Source organism: Marmota flaviventris, chromosome 7 (assembly GCF_047511675.1).
Source record: "Marmota flaviventris isolate mMarFla1 chromosome 7, mMarFla1.hap1, whole genome shotgun sequence".
Taxonomy (NCBI): Eukaryota; Metazoa; Chordata; class Mammalia; order Rodentia; family Sciuridae; genus Marmota; species Marmota flaviventris.
In genome coordinates, this window is record NC_092504.1 from 95,795,264 (window position 1) to 95,819,140 (window position 23,877).

The 23,877-nt window shown below is 36.6% G+C and overlaps 1 protein-coding gene across 1 annotated transcript in view; it reads left to right on the top strand.

Annotated features, from left to right (window-relative positions):
* Positions 1–23,877, top strand: part of Ppp3ca (protein phosphatase 3 catalytic subunit alpha) — a 307,578-nt gene that overhangs the window by 138,272 nt on the left and 145,429 nt on the right. Inside the window, exon 2 of the mRNA XM_027935381.2 lies at positions 9,101–9,301. Within this exon, the coding sequence (XP_027791182.1) occupies positions 9,101–9,301 (201 nt within the window). The remainder of the gene's footprint in view (positions 1–9,100; positions 9,302–23,877) is intronic.

Below are 23,877 nucleotides of genomic sequence, written 5' to 3' on the forward strand. Positions count from 1 at the left end.
AGGGACTGCGTTGGGCACAGGTGGGCATGGAAAACAGGTGACCATCTAGAGTTGAATTGTGAATGTGAAAGGAAAGAGTTGTATGTGGGCATAGATGGATTTTTTGCATATCCATTTACAAGTTTCTCACTGAGGACAAAGAAGTCAGTATTCCATTTTGCAGGGTTGTTATTTTTTAATACAGAGGTTTCTAAAGTTCTTATTTATCGCAGAATGTCTAATAAAGTAGTTCAGCTCCAATATAGGTAAAGCCTTTGCTTACTTTATGTTTTACACTGTTGAGTACAGGACTTCTGAGGGGTCCAGTGTGCCTTGGCTTCACTAAAGTTTTAGAATCCTGGGAATTCTTCATTTCTGTAGGGCAATTATCATGTTTAAAGGGCTTGCTCACTTGGGATATAAATTATAATTGTGTGAAGTATCTATCATTATTTGTTTCTTGATTTTAATCTCCTATGATATATTTCTCTAGAGAAAATGTCCAAACCAAAATATAAAAATAATTTTAAAAATCAAATAAATAAAATAGAGCATATATATAAATAAATAGAAACTCCTCTGTTGAAATTCATCCCAATGAGAGAATTTTATGCATTACTGTAAGTTTTATTCTGGAGATTACTGTAAATACTCTTTGCTGAAAATACTGCTATAGTCATTTCACACAGTATTGAGATTTTTCAATGTAGCTGAAGTACTTCCTGATGTAACCAAATATATAGGTTTTAAATTAAAGTAAAAAAAAATGCAGATCTGTAAAACAATAGCTCCTCAATTATATATTTAAAAATTTTAAAGTATTTGTGTTTACTTAAATATTTGAATTAAAACATTTAATGTTTAATTAAAATTATTAATTTAATCTGAACATTGAATAGTATTTCAAAATCAGATGATATACTTTTGTTTTGCTCGTGTCCATATATGAAACAGTGACCACCATGTAAGTTACTAGACTTTTGGATATAACATTTGCATCTTACAAATTAAAAAAATATTTTTTGAGCAATGCTGAAATATTTTGAAACTCTTAAAATAAAACTTCTGTCAAATAACCTTTCATGTTGAGTCACTGTTACATAATTCATTATATAAGCTATTTTACATTGTAATGAAACGAATTACCCAAAATATCAAAAATTAAAATAGTTTTGTGATAGAATTTCCCAAGACTATGTGTGGAGGGGGTTGTGGACTATTACCCATTCCTTTGTTCTTAGGTCCTTATAGATAACAATGCATGGTGGCAGGAGAATAAGAAAAGCTGTATGTGGGAACAAAAAGAAGTACTGTATACAAATAAGCATATTTAAATGAAAACTATTTTAAAATTCAGTTAATAAAAGAAGCTGTGACTATACTATTCAGTACTCATTTTCTCTAATTAATCATTAATCCCTGTAATAAGTTGTTGTCTGATATTTATTGAATAATTGCTTATAGCATATAACACAGTTAAGTTTGATACATACTATGAATGATATATAGTCCATAGCCAGAGAGCAAAAGAAAATTGTTATTTCAATGAAAGCCTGGAGTCCATTTGTACCCTTTTATTATCACTTTTCGGATGTTACATAAAATACAGATTGTCCTGTATTTGCATGTGAACATTCAGGAAAACCAAAGGAGGTATTTAATTTGCTAGTGAAATTATCAGGACACATACTGTGTTTGTTAATTGAATATATTTTAAGGCTTAGGACTTCTAAGGTAGCATTTAAAGGAGCTGGGTAAGGAGATCTGTGCTAAGGATGGAAGTCGTCATTACAGCAGTAGGAAAAACACCAGCAAATTAGTAAATCAGAATTTTACTTATAGATCTATGAATAATCATTTTTTAATCTTAAGTGGGACTGGATGTTTCTGTTTACAAGCTAGTCAACCACACTTGAGGTAGGCATGCATATTTTAATTTGACAGGCATTAATATCTACAATAAAAACTAGACTTCCAAACAAGCAAGTGATGACTATCTGCAGGAGTAAAAATGTGTTCTTATGGTTGGATCTTCTTAGAGAATAGCTGCAGTTTAGCTCTATTTTCCAGGCATGTTTTGCATACTTTGCATACAGATACACTGTGTGTGGATCAACTTTTATCTCTGTACTGATAGAATTAAAAAAAAAATTCTGAACTCTGTATAAATTAAACCAAATTGCTCAATATTAAAGCACAAATACAAATTTGGGGAGCTGGAGATGTGGCTGAAGTGGTAGCGCGCTTGCCTAGCATGTGTGATGCACTGGGTTCGATTCTCAGCAACACATAAAAATAAGACTGCATATATATATATATATATATATATATATATATATATAAAAGTAAAAGTTTAAAAAAATTTGGCAAAAAGTCTTTTACTTCCTTTTACATACTCCTTCATTTTCTTCAGAAGTAGGGTCAGATTTTGCATATGTTGATGACTGATGGTGGAGTTACTTTTGTATATTTTAATTGGTATATTGTATTTTAGAATAGCTGAACTAAACAGTTCATTATGTCCCTTTAAAATAGAATCTTGTCTTCTGGAGTCATCTAAAGTTTATGTATTTATTAAACACTTGAAGAGAACTATTCATCTAGATCAAAATATTTCTAGATTTAACCATTGGATGTATAAAGATTTTTTTGTGGCTAAAGATACTTTTTCCTCTCCCTTACTGCTTACATTTTGTTTTATTATCTTTAAATTAATTCTTTAATTTTATAGTCTATCATTTTGCCAAACTTTCTAAAGCAACTAATAATTGTAGGACACTGGGAACTCTTCAAGTATCTGTGTCTGCTTATGATTATTTTCTATTACCCAATTACCCCAGCCCTTCTCATTGCCTAGTATGTAATGTGGTTCATAAATACTTCAGAAGTGCTTCATGATGGATTGGTTAATTGATATGGTTTGATTAGAATAGAGGTTGGTAACATATACAAATTTCCAGAAGGGAATGGATGGAGTGCCAATCTGAGGTCAGGCCAGAATGTGTTTTGTGTCTGACATGTGATATCCTTAAGCTGTTTTCTTAACATGTGCTGACACAAGTATCTTTGACAGCCCTTGTGCAGAATAGCCACATAAAATATGGGACAAGAACTCTTCCTGTGCATGTCCTGATTACAGAAAGGGATAAATAAACGTGTCTGGACTTGCAAAGACATTGCATCTGCTGTGGTTGATTGACTGGCCTGAAGCCTGTTTGGGGGAAGATTAAATGGCTTGGCATTTGTATGCCTTTGCTTGCAGTATAGGCTGGTGGATCTCAAATTGGATTTCACGTTGGTATTATCTAGGATTCTTTAAAAATATGCCCATACTTTAATATTGTCTGGGACCCCTTTAAAATAATACCAATGACTTGGTTCTACCCTAAACTAATTAAATCAGAAATCTCTAAAGGTAGGGAATGGGCATTATCCTTTGCAAAAGTGATTCCAAATGTGCAGTCAGTTTTGAAGTAGTTTGAGGTTTTGTAGGAATCAAATGAAAGTTAAAAGAAAGACCAAGGAATATAATTTCCATATACCTTTTTCTCATTTATTGAGAAGGAATACAGAATCTAGAACACCATTGTCCGGTAATAAGAAGTATATGTCACATAGTATTCTAGTAAAAGGATTACATGTAATTTTAAATGCTTACATAGCCATATTTTTTAAAAGTAACAAAAACAGGTGAAATCAACTCAGAATCCAGGGTTTGAGATGAAACTCAATTCTCTGCTTCTGTCTGCAGGTGGGGTTTGTGTAAATTGTGGGTCTCTGCAGCTGAGAAAGCCCATTTTAGTGTTAGCAGCTAATCACAGCAGGTGATGCCTGCTGGCATCAACTCTGAGGGTCACAGCTGGAAAAGTTGGATTCTTCTCTACTATTATTGAGTGGCGTATTGCAGCTCTTAATGGTGGGCTATGCCTTCCAGCAGCTCACCGCCAATTTTTTCTGGGTTCTTGTCTTGCAAATTCAAAGAATGAAATCCATGGGCAATAATGGAAGGAAAGAGTGAAAGAGTGAAAGGAGTAGAATTTATTCAAGTGAGAAAGAAAGAGAGAGAACTCTCCCAGGGCGAGAGGGCACCTGATTGCAGGTTGCTGCTAGTCTAGCGGTTGATAACAGCTCTTGGGCTAATGCCATCATTGGTCCACATTTATGCTAATCAAGTCTTAGAAAAGTTTGAACACTATTAGTTAGCCCTTGAGTCTGAAAGTTCCTGCAATCACCATTTGGGCCTGTCCCAACCTCCTTTTCCTTGCTGCTCATTTGCCTGGGCCAGGCCACTGCTGGGCTGCTGGTCACTATACCCTAGCTCACCATGCCTCAGACTTGTGAGGGGATGATGGCAGGCCCTGTGCTGTTGCTGCCCATGCTCCCAGCCCACGTTCCAGTCTGCCCATTCCACCTCTGTCAACACTTCTCCTGGGGATTAGTCGGCCAACTGGCTCCCTGGTTGCCAGGCTGACCAGGACAAAGGCTAGAATTTAACTTCAGGAACAAATTATATCAACTCTTCTAAATCCAGGGCTTATTGTAGATTGGCTTGGAATAGTTATTTTCAAGTGCTAAAGAGCCATGTTAGCTAGTCAGTACCATATTGAACAATGCAGGAGTAGGTAATAGGGCGAGTTCAGTGGTAGAGCGTGGATTAGCACGCACAAGGCCCAGGGTTCATCCTCAGTTCTGACAAAATAAATAAATGAAACACAAAAACAAAACAATAAAAGCCCCAGAATTTGGTTAGCATTCCTTGGAAGCCATCAGCAGAGAAAAGCAAGGTGAGCCAATTGTTTTAGGCTCCTTTCTACTCTGGATATGCTTGAGTTTCCAGGTATGATATTGTTAGAGGAATAAAAGCAAAGGTTTTTTTAAAAAAAAAAAAAAAAAAAACACTTTGTTAAATGTTCTTTTAAGTCCATTATTCCTTCTTGTCAGCATTTATGCTACTACTCCAGGCAGAGGTCAGGCAGCAGGAATCCTGTTCTTCCTTGTGAGGAAGGTGTTACCATGACAATGACTCAGATGTTTCCTATAAAATATTGGGAATCTCTTCAATAGTGGTTGAAGCAGCTCAGATTTGAAAAACAGATATTCCATACCTGGATCTACCCCAGGATGGTAAGAGAACACTTATAGTTACTTTGCCACATAGTAGTTGTTTAAAACTCATTTAACCCAAAACTAAGGAAGAGGCCCCTGATCTTTTAGAGGTGTGTTTGCCATCATCAGACACATCCTCTGACTACAGGTGTTTCTAAATTGGAATGCCACTCTTTCTGGTGCATGCATAACTGATAACATCTTCAATATTAGTTGTATAGATGCCAATATTGGATATATGTGATTTGGGTACATAATCTGGTAACTTTTCTCCACGTCAGATAGATGAAATCTGGTGTACCAGGAAATAGAAAAGGAGCAAAGCTACATTCTTGACCATTGGAAATGAAGATCTGCCAGATACCCGTTCGTGACAGAAGAACACAATCCTAGTCATTGTGTTGTTTGCTTTTTAAAGCCATCTGTGATGTTTCCTGTTAGGAGTCAGTCAAGGACTTACATGTCTCAAATTATAGCTAATTTACTGTTTTATTAATTTGAGGGAAAAAAAAGTGACATCAATTGGGAATTGTAGAGAAAGCTGAGAGAATTTTTATCTATTTATAGGATGCTTCTAAGAAGTCTTACAACACTATATTCTGTACTTAACAGGCAATTTTAACAAAATTGTTTTGGAAAGAGCCAACCCAAATATCAACAGCTATTTGAGACTTTGAAGCAGCACGCACAAACTTAATTTCTCTAGTTCTGGTCTATACCAAGGAAAGCAACTTGTTATAATACTTAAAGCAAAGGAGTGGAGGAGAAATTTAATTTCATTATATGAAGCATAGACACTTTCACAATGAGTTAATGAAATTAAAAAAAAATGCTTTCCAAACACATTGGATTCTTTGGTCCAAATAGTTCTTGTTCAATGTTTGGCACAGACCTACATGTGGGACACTAGATGAACAGAGAAAGCAAATAAATGTGACCTTTATAAAGCTGGTATTTTCTTTATGAAGCCAGAAGGTGCACAAACACACAAATATTAGCCCACTCTTATTTTTGTCCCAGAAAACTTCTCTTTGGCTGTCGGTTTCTCTGGGTTCGATCCTTGGCTTCACTGCTGTTCATCTTGGTTCCCTGAGGCCTTGCCATCTGTCTAACTGGTAAAGGGCCCGATCTCATCAGAATCCCTATCATCCATTTGGAAACACAGCCCTCTGATTGGCCATTTTCCTCTTCGTTCTCACCTGGTTTATTTGCAACCAACTCCAGCAGGTGCAGGTGAGGAAAAAAAAGTTTATTTGCAACCAACTCCAGCAGTGCAGGTGGCTTTACCTTAGCCAGTTACTTTAGGATTAGCAATTACTGGAAGGAATAAAATCTGCATTGAAGGGTGGAGCATCTGTTATTGCAGTGATCTTGGCTTGGAGAGTCTAGGGACTTATAGAAAGTCTAATTCACGAAGGTGAGGCTCTCCCTACGGTGCTGTTTCTTTGCCTCTCATCTTAAATATTGCAGCACTTTCAGGTTTAATCCTTTGATCTGTGTGAAGTCGAATAAGACCATCAAGAGCAATGTGGCAGAAGCCCACTGCTTTTATCTGCCTGACAGTAAATCATCCCTCTTACTGACTGTGCTCCTGTGATTTTCTCTGAAAATCTTGCAGAGCCATTTAAACCTTCGCAGTTGTTTAACTCACATCTTGGCAAATCTTTTTTTTTTTTTTTTTTTTAATTTTTAAATCAGATCTTGCCCTGGCCCCAAGTATGTTTTTGAAGTTTCCCCCTCTCTATCCTCTATCTTGGTTTATATCCTATAGCCTGAATACTTTTGAAGCAATGCTAGGTAAGCTATTTGTTAACCTCTAAACATACATAAAGAACTCAGTTAAAAAACAGTAATAATGTGGTCGCTGAAATGTCTCCATATTTTCTTTTCTTTTTTCCCCCTATGTTTTCTTATTATCCACATTAGTCATCACTGCAAGAAATAGTGGGTGGCAACAAAACAAAGTGGACAAAATAACTCCCAAATTTAATGACCTAATTTCCTTCTATTCTTACCTCCTTACTTAAAGCTTGAATTTTCTTCTGTTGAGCATGATGCTTTGACATTATACATTTTGCTTTTATTTTATAAAGCAGCCCCAAATCTTGAAACTAAAGGTTTTTAATTGAAACTTTTTCTATTTATAAGAAACATCTCTCAGTATTTATTAGAATTTCAATTCCAAAAAAACATGAGTTAGTAATCACTTTTTAATTATTAAATACTTTCTGGAAAGCAGTTTAGTTTAGTTGCTAACACAGGTATTCTGGCATCCAACTGCCTGAGTTTCAACTCAATGTGTCTATACAAATCACCAGGTGATTATCTTGGGAAGGTGTTTATATTTTTGAGCCTCAAGTTTCTCCCCCACAGCAATGTTATGGGAACTAAATGAGTTTATACATAAACACATGTACATATACCTTACTCATCTTTCAGCATTATTGCTGTGTCCAATTTTATTAACCAAACAACACCTGGCAGAAAATAAATGCTCTATAACTATTAGCGACTGCCATTACTACTTACTTTATTTATTAAAACAGTCATCTGGTAGACATAATCCTCACTTTATGATGAGTTAACTAAAGCCAAAGGAGGTTATTGAATTTGCCCAAGGTCACTCAGCTGGGGAGTGTGCACTGCCAAGGTTTGCACCCAGGTTCCTTTAACAATGAAAGCCTCTTGCTTACCCAACGAGTCTGTCACTGCCACTTTATTGTGGCGCCATAGTTCCATAGATGTGGTTGGATTGTTAGGAAAATCATGCTTGCATCCATCCATAAAGGTTTATTTCCTGATATTTTTATAAAGTAGTTACAAGTTCACTCGGATAACAAATTTGTGCTATTAGATTGCACAGAATTTCTTGGCACACATCCAGCTTCAGTCTTGCTCTTTTGAGAGACCCTTTTAGAAAGTGGGAGGTTCAGGTGTATTCCTTAATTTAATGTTTCTTCCTGAGAAAAGAACCTTCATGGATAGGCTCCCATTGCATGTGGGGCATTGCATATGGCACTTGAAAGTAACCTGAATCCACATTTGTGCTCATTGCCAGATAGTGCTCATAGATCTGAGTTGTCACCCAGTGTGTAAAATAGAGAAATGGTGAGTTTTTGCGTGGCTCATTGACCTTTAATCAGTTATTTAACCTTTGTGATACCATCTCTGACATATGTCGGATGTCCTGGCACTGTACTGGAGTTTGGTGAATAGGCTGTGGCTGAATGATTGACTGAGTGGCTCACAGACATTAGGATGACTGTAGCTATAAGGGAACTTCTCACAGTAAAGATGGGGTGGGGTGGGTAGAAGAGAGGCTGTTTGGTTCTGAATCCAAGGAATAAGTAGTGTTTGTCTTTATATCATTTTCCTAATTATCTGTATCCCCTTTCTATTATATCATTTCCCTTGATCTTCAAGTTTCCCTTTCAGTTCAAGGGCACACACTTTCACATGCAAATCTTGATTTTCCTGTTTAGTTTTTGGTGCATTTGCACCTTTCTGCTAAGTCTTGATATGTCTCTTAAACAGAGAATCAGTAGCTCAGTGCTGGGCTCCAGTTGGAGCAGTGAATCTGGTGGGGCAGCTGTTTTCTGTTTCCTTAATCCCAGCAGAAGAGCCTGCTTCACAGTGGAGAATTATCTTTGCCTTGGTCAGTTATGGTTGGATGTTTAGGAATTATTGTGTTTTGTGGAATGAGTTATTGCCCAACAGGACACTTTTCATTCCTTAAGAAAACAAAACAAAACTCAAACAGGATCTTTTATGTGTCGGAGAGAGTACTGAATGAATAACAAACTGCAAATTTCCTTTCAGCAATCACATTACATCTAGAATCAAAGGGGGAAAGATATCTTTAATTCTTGATAATACATGATCATATTTTAATATGGAAACTTTTAAAATTATGTCTCTAGGTGGTTAGAGACAGGGATGGATATTTGGTGGTTATGACTAAATCTTTTGTTGTTGAATTTCGGTTAATGTAATAATTTGACTTTTTCTCTTTCAGCTGTTCCATTTCCTCCAAGTCACCGGCTCACAGCAAAAGAAGTATTTGATAATGATGGAAAACCTCGTGTGGATATCTTAAAAGCACATCTCATGAAGGAGGGCAGGCTGGAAGAGAGCGTTGCATTGAGAATAATAACAGAGGGTGCTTCCATTCTTCGACAGGAAAAAAACTTGCTGGATATTGATGCACCAGTCACAGGTAAGTCCTGAGAATGGAGTCTGCCCACTTGTGCCTACACTGAGTCTTCAAATACTTTACCATCATACTCTTTACTGTTGAATCTCTACTGAAGGACTAAGGATAGAATGTCTACAAAAATATTTTTTATTTTCCTGTACTAAGTACCTATAAAATTGCCATGTTCTAAAAGTGGTGTGCAATGTAGATATAGTGAAAATATTCTAATATAATTAAGAATTGATACTCTCTGCCAGTGGAAACATGAATTGCCATAAAGCATACAGATTTATTCACTGGGAAAGATTAGGCTGAGTATTGTAAGCCTTCTATAGTGTTGACAAAGTCACCAAGTTAAAGCAGTGGTTCCCAAAGTGTGATTCCCAGACTGACATCATCATTGCCATCACCTGGAAACCTGTACAATGTAAACTCTCAGGGCCTACTCTCTGACTACTGAATCAGGCAAATCTGATTCATTGGGGGGAGGCCCAACAACCTGTGTTCTATCAGGTCCTCTAGTTGTGTGGTCCTCTGGGTTCTAATGTACATTAAAGTTTGAGAAGCACTGGATTTTAGAAGAAGTCTGAATTTCTCTCTTTCCTATGGCATTTTCTGCCTAGAAGATGAGTTTTTTTTAAAAAAATATTTTTTTAGTTGTCAGTGGACCTTTACTTTTATTTATTTATTTATATGTGGTGCTGAGAATCAAACCCTCACAAACACTAGACAAGAGCTCTACCACTGAACTACAACCCCAAACCTGGAAGATAAGTCTTTATTTTTTAAATTTTTTGGTTCTGTTACTTCTTGTGGACAGATACATATTTTGTGTAAGTTTGCTTCTTTTAGGCCATAACCATTAAATCTTATCAGAAAAACAGAGCACCTAATACCCATGAAATTTTGATTGACTCTTTGTGGAGTCTGCTGTACTTGAAAGTTTTCATTTTTAGAGAAACTAAAAATGATTATTTTTCCTGGAAATATTTTTATTTTGGCAAGGGGAAAACATTTAGACACAGAATATTGTTCTTTTTGAAAGAAAAGGGTCATTTGAAAGTATCTCATGTACACTATGAAGAATTTCTTTCTTTTAAATTTTCATGTACTTTTATTGTCCTTCATATGGATATTTGAGTGTGCCTGTTAGAAAGAAAATAAGCTGTCTTGAAGATCAGACTAGGCCATTTTTTAATCAAAACATTTCTAGTAATTCCTATTCCAAAGAAACTGGCCTTATTCACATATTAGTTTTGATTAGCAAGGCTATTTTTCTTGCTTTTAACTAGAAAAAAAATGACCATGGGTAGAGGCTGGCAGCAGGAGGAGTCTGCTCTAGTAGTTTTAACCTATTGATGGGCCATGGGCAACAAAATCAAGAGCTAACCCTGTGCCCGGCACTGTGAACATATTATACAATTGAGTTACCTGTTATCTCCAGCTCTCAGGATTGTAAAAATACAAGGACAACACATGCTTTACTCTCTTGCATACCAAACTTCTAAAATTTTAAAGTATCTATTACTTAAGAATCCACATTGGGGTCTGGGGATGCAGCTCAGTGATAGAACACTTGTCTAGCATGTGCCAGGCCCTGGGTTCAACCATAGTACTGGTGAAAAGAATAAAAAAATATCCATTGCAATGAATTCACACCTATATGTTATTAATATAAGCATTATATAATATCTTTATCATTAATTTTGATTAGAATAAATGGCATGATATTTTATTTAGTTTACTTTTTCTTCACTTCCAATGAAGAATTCATGTTGAATTCACTAATGAGCGTTGTAGGTGTTAATGGAAGTGATAATTATAGCTAAAAGGAAATGTGTAAAATAGATATTCAAGGTAAAATGTTTTCTGGAATGGCTTAGTTATCTATTGTTTGATTAGGCTCTGTCCTGAAGGATCACACAGGGAGGATTTTGGAAGTCTCTTTTATAAGGACACTGATCTCAATCAGTAGGGTTCTGCCCCCCCGATCTGAACCACCTCTTCAAGTCCCTACCTCCAGATACCTGCCCCTTGTTGATTAAATTTTAACGTAGGAATTCCAGGGAAACATCCAGACCATAGCAACTGAGTTAGGATATATATTCCAGTTTATGATTTTTCTAAGCAAAAGCTGAAACATGGGGTGCATTCCAAGAAAAAGAGGGTACATTCATCAGATAAAATGACAATCTCTATGTATTTTGAGATAAAATTTAAGCTAATCTGAAATCTGGAATGCTCTGAAATTTGGAATTTTTTGAGCATCAGGTGTCTTCTCAAAATTTCCAAATTTCATAGCATTTCAGATTTTTAGATGAAGAATAAAGTCTCTGCAAATATTCCTAAATGTACAAACTCCAAAATTTGAAACACTTCTGATCCCAAGCATTTTGGATGACAGATACTCAACTTGTACTTCTTATAATTTATCAGTGAAATTTTACGATACATGATTGTATTCTAAGATTTCATTTTATCTGGACAGCTGAACAAACAGGATAGTATTTATTTTTAGATTTAGAATTTATTCTTTGGGCAGTTGAATCAGTAAAGTCTTCAATATTAGGCTGTGCAGTAAAAGGCATAGTCTGCACTTAAAAATCTTCAAGATAAAGTACTCTTTATGCAATTCAGAACTCCATACTTTAGAAGATAGAGAATCTAAAAATTTAGAAAAGAAAGAAGAAGAAGAAGAAGAAGGAGGAGGAGGAGGAGGAGGAGGAGGAGGAGGAGGAGGAGGAGGGGGAGGAGAAGGAGGAGGAGGAGGAGGAGGAGGAGGGAGGGAGGGGTGAGGTGGGGAGAAGGAAAATAGTATAGTTACAAATGAGAACCTGTGAAGAAAGATTAAGAGAAAGAAGCAAGGACTTCTTATTAGGGAGGGTAAAAGCCTGAACCCTGACCTTCTAGTGGTTTTCAATGATATTCGATATAATATCTCACCCGGGATATGTCAAGTTTCTAAAATTGCTAAGGTGGGTGGCTTAAGGTAGAAAATAAAAACCCAGTAACTTTTTGAGTAGACTATAAACTCTCAAAAGGATGTATCAAATATGTTCTAATTATACATGAAGCTGCTTCTCAGCTTTCTCTTCAACCTTCCCTCCTATTTTGTTGATAAAAAATTTAATTTTTAATTGTTTAGGCAGGAGTCATGCTAACATCTGCCATGGTTTACTCACATTCAAAAGAAGCCTGGGAATATATGTCCTAGATATTGGAACTCTGGATTGCACTTCTTGGCATTAGCATTTCTTTAATGTTTAAGGGCACAAGGCCTCCTCCTTCATGTGTACATAAAGGAATGCAAGTTTTCTATTCATTTAGAATTTCCCCCCTTAAATTCTGTATGTTTTACTTTGGAGAAGACAGACGGACCAGGGTGTTTCCTGCACCTGTCCCTTGGAAGAGAGTGATGAAGCAGTGTGAGTGTGGACGTGGAAGCCAACTAGCCATCTTCTCTGGGTTCCCTGTCAAAACAAGAGGGGTATGCCACAAGTTCTGCTCTTTTCTCTAAGCTGACTTTCCTGGTTCAAGTGGCAGCTGTTTCCAAGATTGAATTTGAAGTGTGTATTTCTGAGTTGGAGGCATCTTGTGAAGAAAATAAGTATCACTCTTTGACTTTCTTTGGAAAATTGAGTTGAATTTATCTCAGTTCCCTTGCAAGTGTACATATGAAAGATTCAAAAAAGCTTCACATATCAGTGTGGCCACTCATTTTAGAAATTCAATTTTGCAAGCATTTACTGGGCATCTGCCTGGTACAGGAGGTATGGATTATACACATGGGAATAAGACCAGGTTCCTGTCCTCCAAGGCTCAGAATGTAAGAGGAAAACCCGAAACTGTTACTTGTCCAAAGATAACTCTATCAAAGTATTGATTAGATTAAAGGCCTAGATTCTTCTCAAACAAATTAAGAAGCATCCAAATAAATATAGCTAATTAATAGACAAAAAGGTTTTCTATCCTTTAAGTGTCTAAGGTTTCTCTAACAGTACTCAATGATGATTATATCTGTTTTTGAGTTTAAGAAACTACTAAATAGCTGAGATTCTAACTGACCTGAAGATGATTGAGATCTGTTTTAGAAGGTTAGTACCATGCATGATGTATGAGATGTAGTCCTTGACTAGAATATTCAAGTTCCAATTGCAGAGTCAGACACATAAACAGATAATTACTATATTTTTATATACACACACACACACACACACACACACACACACACACACCAGGGATTAAACCCAGGGGCGCTTAACCACTGAGCCACATCCCCAGCTCTTTTTTATATTTTATTAGAGATAGGGTCTCGCTGAGCTTCTTAGGGCCTCGATAAGTTGCTGAGGCTGGGTTTGAATTTGTGATCCTCTTGCCTCAGCCTCCTGAGTCACTTGGGATTACAGGCATGTGCCACTGCACCGGGCCACTATGTAATTTTTGAAGATCTGTATTGAAGGTATCTAAGAACTGGTGTGGCAGTCAGAGAAAGGAATGTAGAGAGCCATGAAAATGTTGACATATTACATGATGTTTAAATTGAACCACGTATTATGAGTAAAATTTTACTTTGTAAAAATGCTAGGGGCAGGGTATGGTGGTTCACACCTGTAATCCCTGCAACTCTGAAGGCTCAAGCAGGAGGATCCCAAGTTCAGGACCAACTTGGTCAACTTAGTGGGACCCTGTTTCAAAACAGAAAAATAAAAAGCCTGGGGATGTTGCTCAATGGTATAGCACTCATGGCTTCTATCCCCAGTATCCCCCCAAAAAAGAAAAATAAAATGCTGGGGGAAGGGTATTCTAGATTAAGACAAGAGCATATTGATATATTGATTACTCTGGTGTTGTTTTGTGAAGTGGCAAGGCTTGTTCTTGGAGGATTATTGTGGAAAGAAAGGGTTTCAGAGGGTGTGAGAGGTAGAGGGGCCAGTGAGTGAGACCTGGTTGGAAGGGCAGGGTCACATTCTAAAGCTCTATAAGTAGTGGGTAGTCCATGCTTTCATGGGTCTTTGAGCAGGGCAGTTACATAATGAAGTGTGTGCCTAGGATAGCATCCTGGATGAGATAAAGTAAGGTGGGGCAGAGGAACTCTTGGGAGAGAGGTTGATTAGGAACCTTTTATACTCCATTAGGGGAGCCAGGATGACTTTGGCAGGGTCGAGGGATTGGATTCAACTTTTATTACATGGCCTTTTAAATAAATGACTGTCAAAGTTGATTTTAAAACATCTGTTTAGTTTGTATTTTAAATATCAACATGTATTAGAGACTTTTGACTATGGTAAAAGGGTTTAGGTAGGGATCCAATTTGCTACATTTCTTCTTGAATTTCTCATATTTTCCTGTTTTCCCTTTGGCTTAGCAGGGAACATTCTGCTTATTTGTAAAGCAAAGGCAGACCAGGAGCTGAATAGTGATTTAGAACTCATTTTCTGCTCTCTGGGCTGAGGGGATAGGCCAGCATCCTCTGGGCAAACTGCTAATCTCTCCGGTTTGTCTGTTTCCTGCAGTGGGGGATTTGTCTCTAGGGCAGAAAAGGATTCCCTCGGTGGACAGGCCTGCCATTTAGCATGTCAGGCAGTTGCCAGGAGAACCCTTTGGCTTTGTTCCTGGATGTGAGAGTGGACTGGTGGCCAAGTTTAAGGTCATGGCATTCCTTCCCTTACAGCAGCTGACGTCAATTAGGAGAATTCCCCTTGCCGGTGCTCTGGGGAGAGTTCAGTGGGGATTGGAATCCAATTGCGACCTAAAAGATCAGTGTTTATTCTTCTCGTACTATCACTTGTCATTATGAGGCGGTGTGATCTTAGTTTATATGGGGATAAAATACAGCTTTGGGGGCATGTTGCCCACTTGGAACTTCAGTGGCCGAATCTTTGGGGCCTGCTCTGCAGCCAGAGGCCTATTTTGGTATCTGGCCCACTGCTGGCAAGTCAGCATTTTTCTGTCCTAGCCTGTGGCAGCAGCACATCATTTTGTTGTCCTTATTCTCTTTAATTTTAGGCTTTTTTTTTTTTTTTTTTTTTTGAGATAATGATGAGAATAGGTCACTGCATGTGAGCCAAAGTCCTTTTCGCTCATCCATTCACCTCTCTGGTCTTGGATGTTTTTAGGAAGCCCATTTTACAAATGAGAAAAGGGCAACTCCATCACAATGATATCTCCAACCTTGAGCATGGATTAGAATTACCTGGAGGGCTTTGTAAAACATAGGTTGCTTGGTCTGACTGTTACCATCTAGGGTTTCTGGGTTTGTCATCTCTGTTTATCAAAGAATTGAAGAACAGGACACAGAGAGAGCATGCAAGTAGCAGGTTAATTGCAAAAGCAACAGAGGCACAGAGAGAAACTTCTGTGGAAAGAAGGGGCCCCAGAGCTGGGAATCTGGTGGGGGAGTTTTGGCCTAATCTTTTTATGATCTCTGGAATTTCTTTTTTTCCCTTTTCTCCTCCCCTGTCCATGCTCTCCTCACTATTATTGATCGGTGCCCCTCTATCCATGTAATCTGTTTTAGTTTTTTTGTTGGATCCTCCACTGAGGAGCACACGTAAGGAAATGTCTGTCTAATTGGGTTCACCACTTGTGTCCATGAGTGCTTTTGTCAAGCAGGAAGTTGACTTCATCAGAAGACCCTCTCTATACTCCCTTTTTCTGGCCCTGCCACTAACTTCCTCACTCACCATCTTGTCCTGGCTGCCTAAGCCCTTCTGCATCTCCTACATGGCCTTCAGAGTTTCTGATTCCTTAGGTCTGGAGTAGGACCTGACAATTTGAATATCTAACAAATTCCCCAGTCATAATGATGCTCTTGATCAGGCACCAAACTATGGAAACCACTGGTTTAAGTACTTGGACTGCCCTTTCATAGCTAGTAAGGGGAAGATCTTGCTTTGGTCAGACATCATCTACTTAACTCATTCTTAGTGATACTATGTTGTATATACACTGTTCTACCTGGATATTAAAGAATTGGAGTCACAGCTTTCAGTTCATTTGATGAGAATTTCTTTCTTATTCATTAACTAAAGAAAATATGAAGAATAAAAAAACTATGAAGCTAAAGGTTCTCAAGAAATGTAAGGGATAAATTATTTTGCCTGCTGATTATATTTATTGCATTCTACATTAAAATTTGTTACTATAATACAAGCAAGGCAAAACAATAATGCTTAGCATTTAGGGGCATGGAGTATTATCTATTTAGTTTTTCTAGTAAAAAACATTCACAGGACTTATCTTTACATCCTGTCCCAGAGTTGAGTATAGGAAGCCACTATAATTTGTAAAGAAAGAATCAAAAGCATGTTTAAGTGAACTGGGGGTGATGAACACCATTTTTGTGTCTCAGCCACGGAAATTCAGTGTTTGTGTGCATAAGTCAGTAATAATCTACTGACCTCAATAAACATGGACCACCATTCACAGAACATATCTGATGATCATTACAATTATACTGTAGTTACAAACACAGATATTTTTTACTTTAAAACTCAGTATTCCATGCCTTTCTCAGTTTTTGGTCAGTTGTTACTTTTCACAAATAGAGAAGTGTTTGAGTGCATTAGTAATGCAACTCCTGTAATTGTTTTCATAGAAACATGAACATTCCCCCAAATTCTTTTAAATCTGAAAAAGATCACTTGGAGGAATAACTACTCTGGTTCTTTTGAAGAAGGTTAGATATATGAAAATTATTACTACTGTGGCTTTTCAGAGAAAAAGTATTTCAAATAATGGTGTTTCAAATAATGCTGAAATACCTACAGGTAAAGAAAGTCTCTTAGGTACTTTAAAGGAAAAATGTAGGTGTTTGCTTTTATCTACCCAGATTATATCCGTGTTTTCAATCTGATTCATGTTCTAGATTCCCATTGGCTCCTTGTTGAGCCAGTAACACTTATGGGCTATAACGGAAAGTCCTAAACATGGGTTGTGGACTGGTACTGATCCATGATGAAGTTTTTACTGAGCCAGAATGGAATTATCTTTTCTATTCTAGTGAGACTACTTTCTTTTTGTATAAAAAAACTATGGTGGCAGTGGATGGTAATTCTTTTTTATGGCTTTTTGGTGGAAAAATTAATGACCTGTTATTGTTGTAGGGCTTACTCATATTTGTTAAACTCTTTATCATCAGTCACTGTTACAAACACTGTTCTTTTCAACCCTTAGAGTTCACACAGCTCTATGAAAAAATTATTGTTCTCACCCCCATTTTAGGAGTGACGAAATTGAAGCACAGTGAAATTGAGTATCCTTAGGACAGTTAACCAGGTAGCAAGTGCCAGCACTGGGGTGAAACCTCAGGCAGTTTGGCTGTGTGATTTTGCTTTTTATTTGGTGATAGAGGTTAATTTTTCAAGTCCATGAAATCATTAAGTCTGGAGTGGCCATTTAGCTCTATTGCCCTGAACTATTTTTTGTTGTTATTATTGTTGTTTCTTTTTATTGTTCCACTAAATGTTAAATATATAGAACACATATCTTTTATTTTCGTTTTGGGATGTTCTTCTATTTAAGAATAGTTTTAATGTAAATGCACTGCTGATTTGCACAGAGTGCATCATAATAATGATATAATGGAAACCTCTGAGTTTATTATTTGTGTGTGTGTGTGTGTGTGTGTGTGTGTGTGTGAGAGAGAGAGAGAGAGAGAGAATCATTTAAATAGCAGTTATCTTTTTATTGTTCTCTTTTTCTGAAATTGTTGATTTTTCCAGAATGTATTGATTTTGATCTTAGTGCAGTGTTTGACCCTGAGATACTGGATAAATAAAATACTCAAATTTGTCAGAAGTCTTTTCTCCTAGAAGAATTTGTGGTTTAATTAGTTGAAGAGTAAGAGAAAGAATGTGTTAAATTTTGAGGTAGATGCTTTACTTGTATAGTACTTGAAATTAATTTCTTGGTATGTAAAATGTATTATTTAAGAACATTAATTGCTTTTATAAACATCTTGCTAATGGAAAGATTTATTACCCGAGAGGAGAGAGGAGGCCTGTAGGCAGTTTATTCCTGTCTTTGCTTCTGTCTGAAGGGCAAAAGCTCATCCTTCTCCTGAATCTTGTACAGATTGCCAGCAGCATCATTGAGTGACCCTTTTCTCATCAAGTAACATGGAAGTCCATGGAATGGTTTAAGAACTAGGTCAATCTGTTGAAGAGGAGAAGAAATAGCTTTCAAATCCAGTGTTGTTTTCCTCATATGAAATCCTAAAAGGTTTATGTTAGTGCATTGTGTATATCTAATTACGTGTGTGTGTGTGTGTCTGTGTGTGTGTATACATTAGTATGTAGGGAGAAATAACAAGTGATAATAATTCTCCCTTTAAGTTGTTTTTATCATAGGGAAAATAGCATTTATAGCAAAATGTACTTTGTTAAAATAGGATTGTACTGATTATATGATGGTGGAGAAACTACAGCACATCCCATTTTCAGGGGTCTTTATTCAGGTATTTTGTTGTTGTTTTTCAGAGATCTTGATGAAACCACATCCTATTTTAAAATTCTGAACATTTCCATGTCTGCTCATGTGATTATTTTCTGATTTTAATTTATGGTATCATATAATGTTTTTGTGCAATTAATTTATATTCTTATTTGCTTTGGCAGTTGGTGTGACCACTTATCTGAGTAAGTGGCTTTATTTCATTGTGTTTCTGGAGATCTCAAGGTCTGGACAGCATGGATTTTGAATTTCATAGTCACTAGTTAAATATGTCGGTGAAGTAAACCTGGCCTGTTTTATTCTTTCTGTAAACTTATCTCTTTAGTTTCTTTCTTAATTCTCTGTGCTTCTATACTTTTTAAAAAAAGTTAATTAGTTTATTTACAATAAACAAACCTCTGTGCAAGAATAAAATAAAGATAAGTGGGAAGGAAAATTGTACATAAAAATACCATTTTTAGGCTGGGATATATCTCAGGTGTTAGCATGCTTGCCTCACATGTACAAGGCCCTGGGTTCAACCCCCAGCACCACAAAACAAAGACAAAAACAACAACAACAAAAAATTATCTAAAATGATTAACTGAGCATCCTTTTTCTCTTCTGGCTCCATTTGTAATGAATTCTTTTTTTCCTTCACAAAATTAATGTCAAGTTTACCATTTTATTTATACTATGCTCATTTTCAGATTCATGTTTTGTTATATTCAAAAGAGTATTTTTAAAAGGAAAGTATTATGATTGGGTCCTTTGGATTTCATGATTAGTGTCAGACATTTTGATATTAAAAAAATCCATTTGGAATTCTTGAACCTGATTCAGAAACAGTTGTTAATGCTCAGGATTTCCAAATGTGTTGCCTGATTTAAGATGCCATCTGGTGGTATGCATTTGATACATCTAGCTGTACTTTTTAAACTGCCATCAGAGTTGTATGTCCTTTATTACTAATGAAGAATGTTTTTTAAATGACAGGTAAGGACATGTGTTTACATGTCAAACAACAGATACTTTATATCTTCCTTTGTGTTTTCTCAAAATAGTAAGCATATTTGCTTTGCCTTATTAGCATAGTAATTTGATTCTTTAGGGAAAAACATTATAATCGGGCTCCAATTTTAGGGACTCAATTTTGCTCCTAAAAATGCATAGATATTTAAAATCACCTGTCAAAACTTAATTGCATATGTTTTTCACTTAGTTTTTGGAAGATAAAATTTGGGTATTTAGCTATCATGTGGTAAATAAGAGATTATCAGATAACCACAAATGTGACAAGAAATTGCTCATTTGAAATGCTTTTTCTCATGTTTTAAACATTAAAGTCCACCTCCTTTTAATATGAACTTTAGCTTAATCTTAGGTACTTCTTTATTTGTCTTCTTAAGGGAAAGCTGGTAATAATTATTAAATATATATCAAAGCTAGGCAAAAGTTAGTAAGTTGTTTGCATTGTTATATAAAATGTCCAGTCCACTTAATAAATCATGGCTGGTTAATTTATTTTATTAAGGGCATGTGACATTGAGCCAATGTATAGATTCTTTTCCTACTATAACCTGTTTAGCATCTCAACTTTTACTCATACTTCTGGTCCAGCTAGTTTCTCCTTAAATAAATAAATATTTTAAATAAAGTGACTAGAATAAAAAGGGATGAGAATAGAAAGTGTGATAATGCCTGCTGTACAAATCACTTGAGGTATATCATGTAATAACAGTAGGGACTTAATTTATGGTGTCTGGGTAAAAATCATCTATGAGCCTTCTGGGTCAGCTACCTCCTAGTTATATACCATTGTTTGACCCTCGGCTTCCTCATCTGTTCACTAGTGTTGTTCCCACTCCTGTGGCTCAGATGTAGTTCAAAGCTGCAACTACAAAACTGGTAAACTAAGTGCCCCAAGTAGTAACTGTGTTGGTATATTATTCTAGTAAGTGTTTGCTGTGGCTGTTAGTCTTAATGCTGTTTTGGTTCTGTTCCCTTGCTTGGTGATTAGAACATAGAGACCTTGTATCTCTATCAGTTTGAACAAAATAGCAGAACTATGCAGGGGTAAAACCTCGAGGGCTCTGGTGTGGAAAAAGGAGCTGACAGTTCTTCAGGCCCGTAGCTATCCTCTATCCATCCTTTCTTAATTCCAAATGAGCATTAATTTATTTTTTAATTTTTAATTTGTTCTTTATATATATATATATGACAATAGAGTATATTTGGTGGGAAGGGCAGCAGGTACCAGGGATTGAACTCAGGGGCACTCAGCCACTGAGCCACATCCCCCAGCCCTATTTTATATTTTATTTAGAGACAGGGTCTCACAAAGTTGCTTAGCCCCTCACTTTTGCTGAGGCTGGCTTTGAACTTGTGATCTTCCTGCCTCAACCTCCTGAGCTGCTGGGATTACAGTCATGTGCCACCACACCTGGCAATAGAGTATATTTTGATATATTATACATACATGAAGTATAACTTATTCTAATTAGGAGCCCATTCTTGTAGTTGTGTGTGATATGGAGTTTCACTAGTGGGAAATTAGCATTAATTTTTTTAATATCTTTATTTTTTATTTATTTTTATGTTGTGCTGAGGATTGAACCCAGTGCCTTATGTATACAAAGCAAGTGCTCTACCACTGAGCTGCAACCCCAGCCCAGATGCACATTAATTTTAGTTAAAGAAAATAAAATTTTGTTTTCATTAAGTTTTTTTCATACATTCAGTACATCAATGATAAAGAAGAAAATAAGAAATAAGAGTACAATGAAATATGAACTTAAAGATTTTTTTTTTAAATTAGAAGTAATAAACTGAGGGAGAGTGGGCCTTTCTCACAAATTGCTGTTGAAAATAATGATTCTTTTCATTGATGACAATTCCTCTGCACCAATACCCTTTCATTTCTAATTTTTCTGACTGATTTTTTAAACAACAATTCATGGAACTACCAGCAAAGTGTACATTATCTGTATTTTGTGTTTCCCAAGTAATATGCAACCATAGTTCGCTTTCTCACATTTAAGCAGAAAATTGGTGCAGGGATTTCCAGTGATTTTTTTCCCCTCCAACTGGTGACGAATCCATTTGGGAATATTTTGTTGTATACCATTTTGTCAAAGTCTTGCAACAGTTTCTAGGCTTAGGCTACCCTTATAATGATTTCTTAGTATGTTTCAAGACATGTCAATAATTCTTTGAGTAAGATAACACTAGGCAAATATGAAGTTTAGACAGAGAAAAGAAGAAATTGTAGGTTAAGAGGTCATGTGTCAAAACAATATACATTGGATATATATTGATTAGTTTCAAATATACCTTTATTCTCTCATGTACAATAGAGGAATGTAAGCCATTTTTTGGATAGTTAGCCAAATGTTTCAGGTTCCATTTCAAGCAGTGAATGATTCAACAAGAACTCTGGGAGGTAGATACTCTTAAATGCCTATTTTTATATATGAGAAAATTGAGGCATGGAGAGATTTACAGAGCTTTCCCAGGGTCACAGACGTGGAAAATCCATAATCTAGAGGGCTCTGATCTTTCCATCATAATATTATACAAAGCCATAAAAATCTGCTTCAGAGCCCAATGAGGCAGGGTGGTTGCCCCATGGACAGTTCATTAAAATATTCTTGAACAGGAAATTCTCTGATATTCTTAACTAATGCTTTGAAGCAAGTAACTAATGATACTTATGTTTATAATCATCCAAATTGTGCCCTCAATGTTATGCAAATTATAGAGAAAGAATGTACAGTTAGTGAGGTGAAGTAAGAATTAAAATATGCTGGAAGACCTGAAGTCCTTTTAATACCACTCAATGAAATTCAGTTTATATACGCCCTCAGTTCCTATTGGCTCTTTAATGAACGATGAACTTCAAAGTAAATTTTGTTGTTTTCCCCCTCCTCTGAAATTTCCATTAAATAGTATTTGTTGCAAAACCTTGATAAAAATGACAAAATCTTATTATTTAATAATTTTATTATTTATCTTGTCACTTCTTCTCTAAAATTGTACCTTTTTTTTCAGGAAAAATGACATGCAAGTACTAGGACCAAAGGAAATTTAATGATGATGTTTGGTGTTGAGAGCCACAGCCAAAGTGGCCCCAGCAAACTTCCAGCTGATTGACTCACTGCCCCTGGCAAACTTCCAGCTGCCAGCTGATTGGCTCCTCTGCCGTGATGCTCATTGGGCTGTTTCCCTGCCCTTTCAGACCAGGGAGCTGCTCATTGGGGGACTCTTTTGGCTCCGCCCACGCGACCCAGCCAATTCGCCTCAAGAGCGGGAGGAGTGGGGCTTGAGAGGCTCCCTGGAAGCTTGCTGGGGCCGGTGAGCCAAACAGCTGGAAGTTTGCTGGGGCTGCTGTGAGCCAATCAGCTGGAAGTTTGCTTGGGCAGCTTCCCTGTGGCTCTCAACAGTTTGGTTTCTATTTCAAAATATATTTGGGGCCTTAACAGCTTCTACCCTTCTGCTTCCAGCTGCTTCTTCCATTTTTATAGACCTGCTGCAGTTTCCCCTTGACTCTGATCCTTGCCTGGTGCTGGGGTGTCCAGGCCACATGCCCTTGACTCCCCCTGGAAAGAAGCTCCTCCCTTAGGTCTTTTCCAACTCCAAGAGCTAAAGAATGGTAATTAACATTCTTTGAACTCTTACTACACACCTAACAATGCATATCAGGCTGTATGGCCTGTGTTATGCCACTTGGTGAGGTAGGTACTATTGTTATATCCTATTTTAGACAGGGACTCTTTCCTGGAAATCTATCATATAAGCCAGATTTGTGGTTTTAAGTTTTATAATAACAACTTGAAATTTTTGAGACAGGTGAAATTAATTTTAAAAACATTTGGTTTATCTAGCGTAGTGGTGTATGCCTGTAATCCCAGTGGCTTGAGAGGCTGAGGCAGGCAGATCATGAGTTCAAAGCCAGCTTCAGCAAAAGTGAGGTGCTAAGCAACTCAGTGAGAACCTGTCTCTAAACAAAGTAAAAAATAGGGCTGAGGATGTAGCTCAATGTTCGAGTTCCCTTGAGTTTAATCCCCGGTACCCCCAACAAAAAAAAAATTTGTTTAGCTTTTTTAATCTAAAATACTATTTTAATCCATAGTCAATATAAAATTATTAATAAGTTATTTCATATT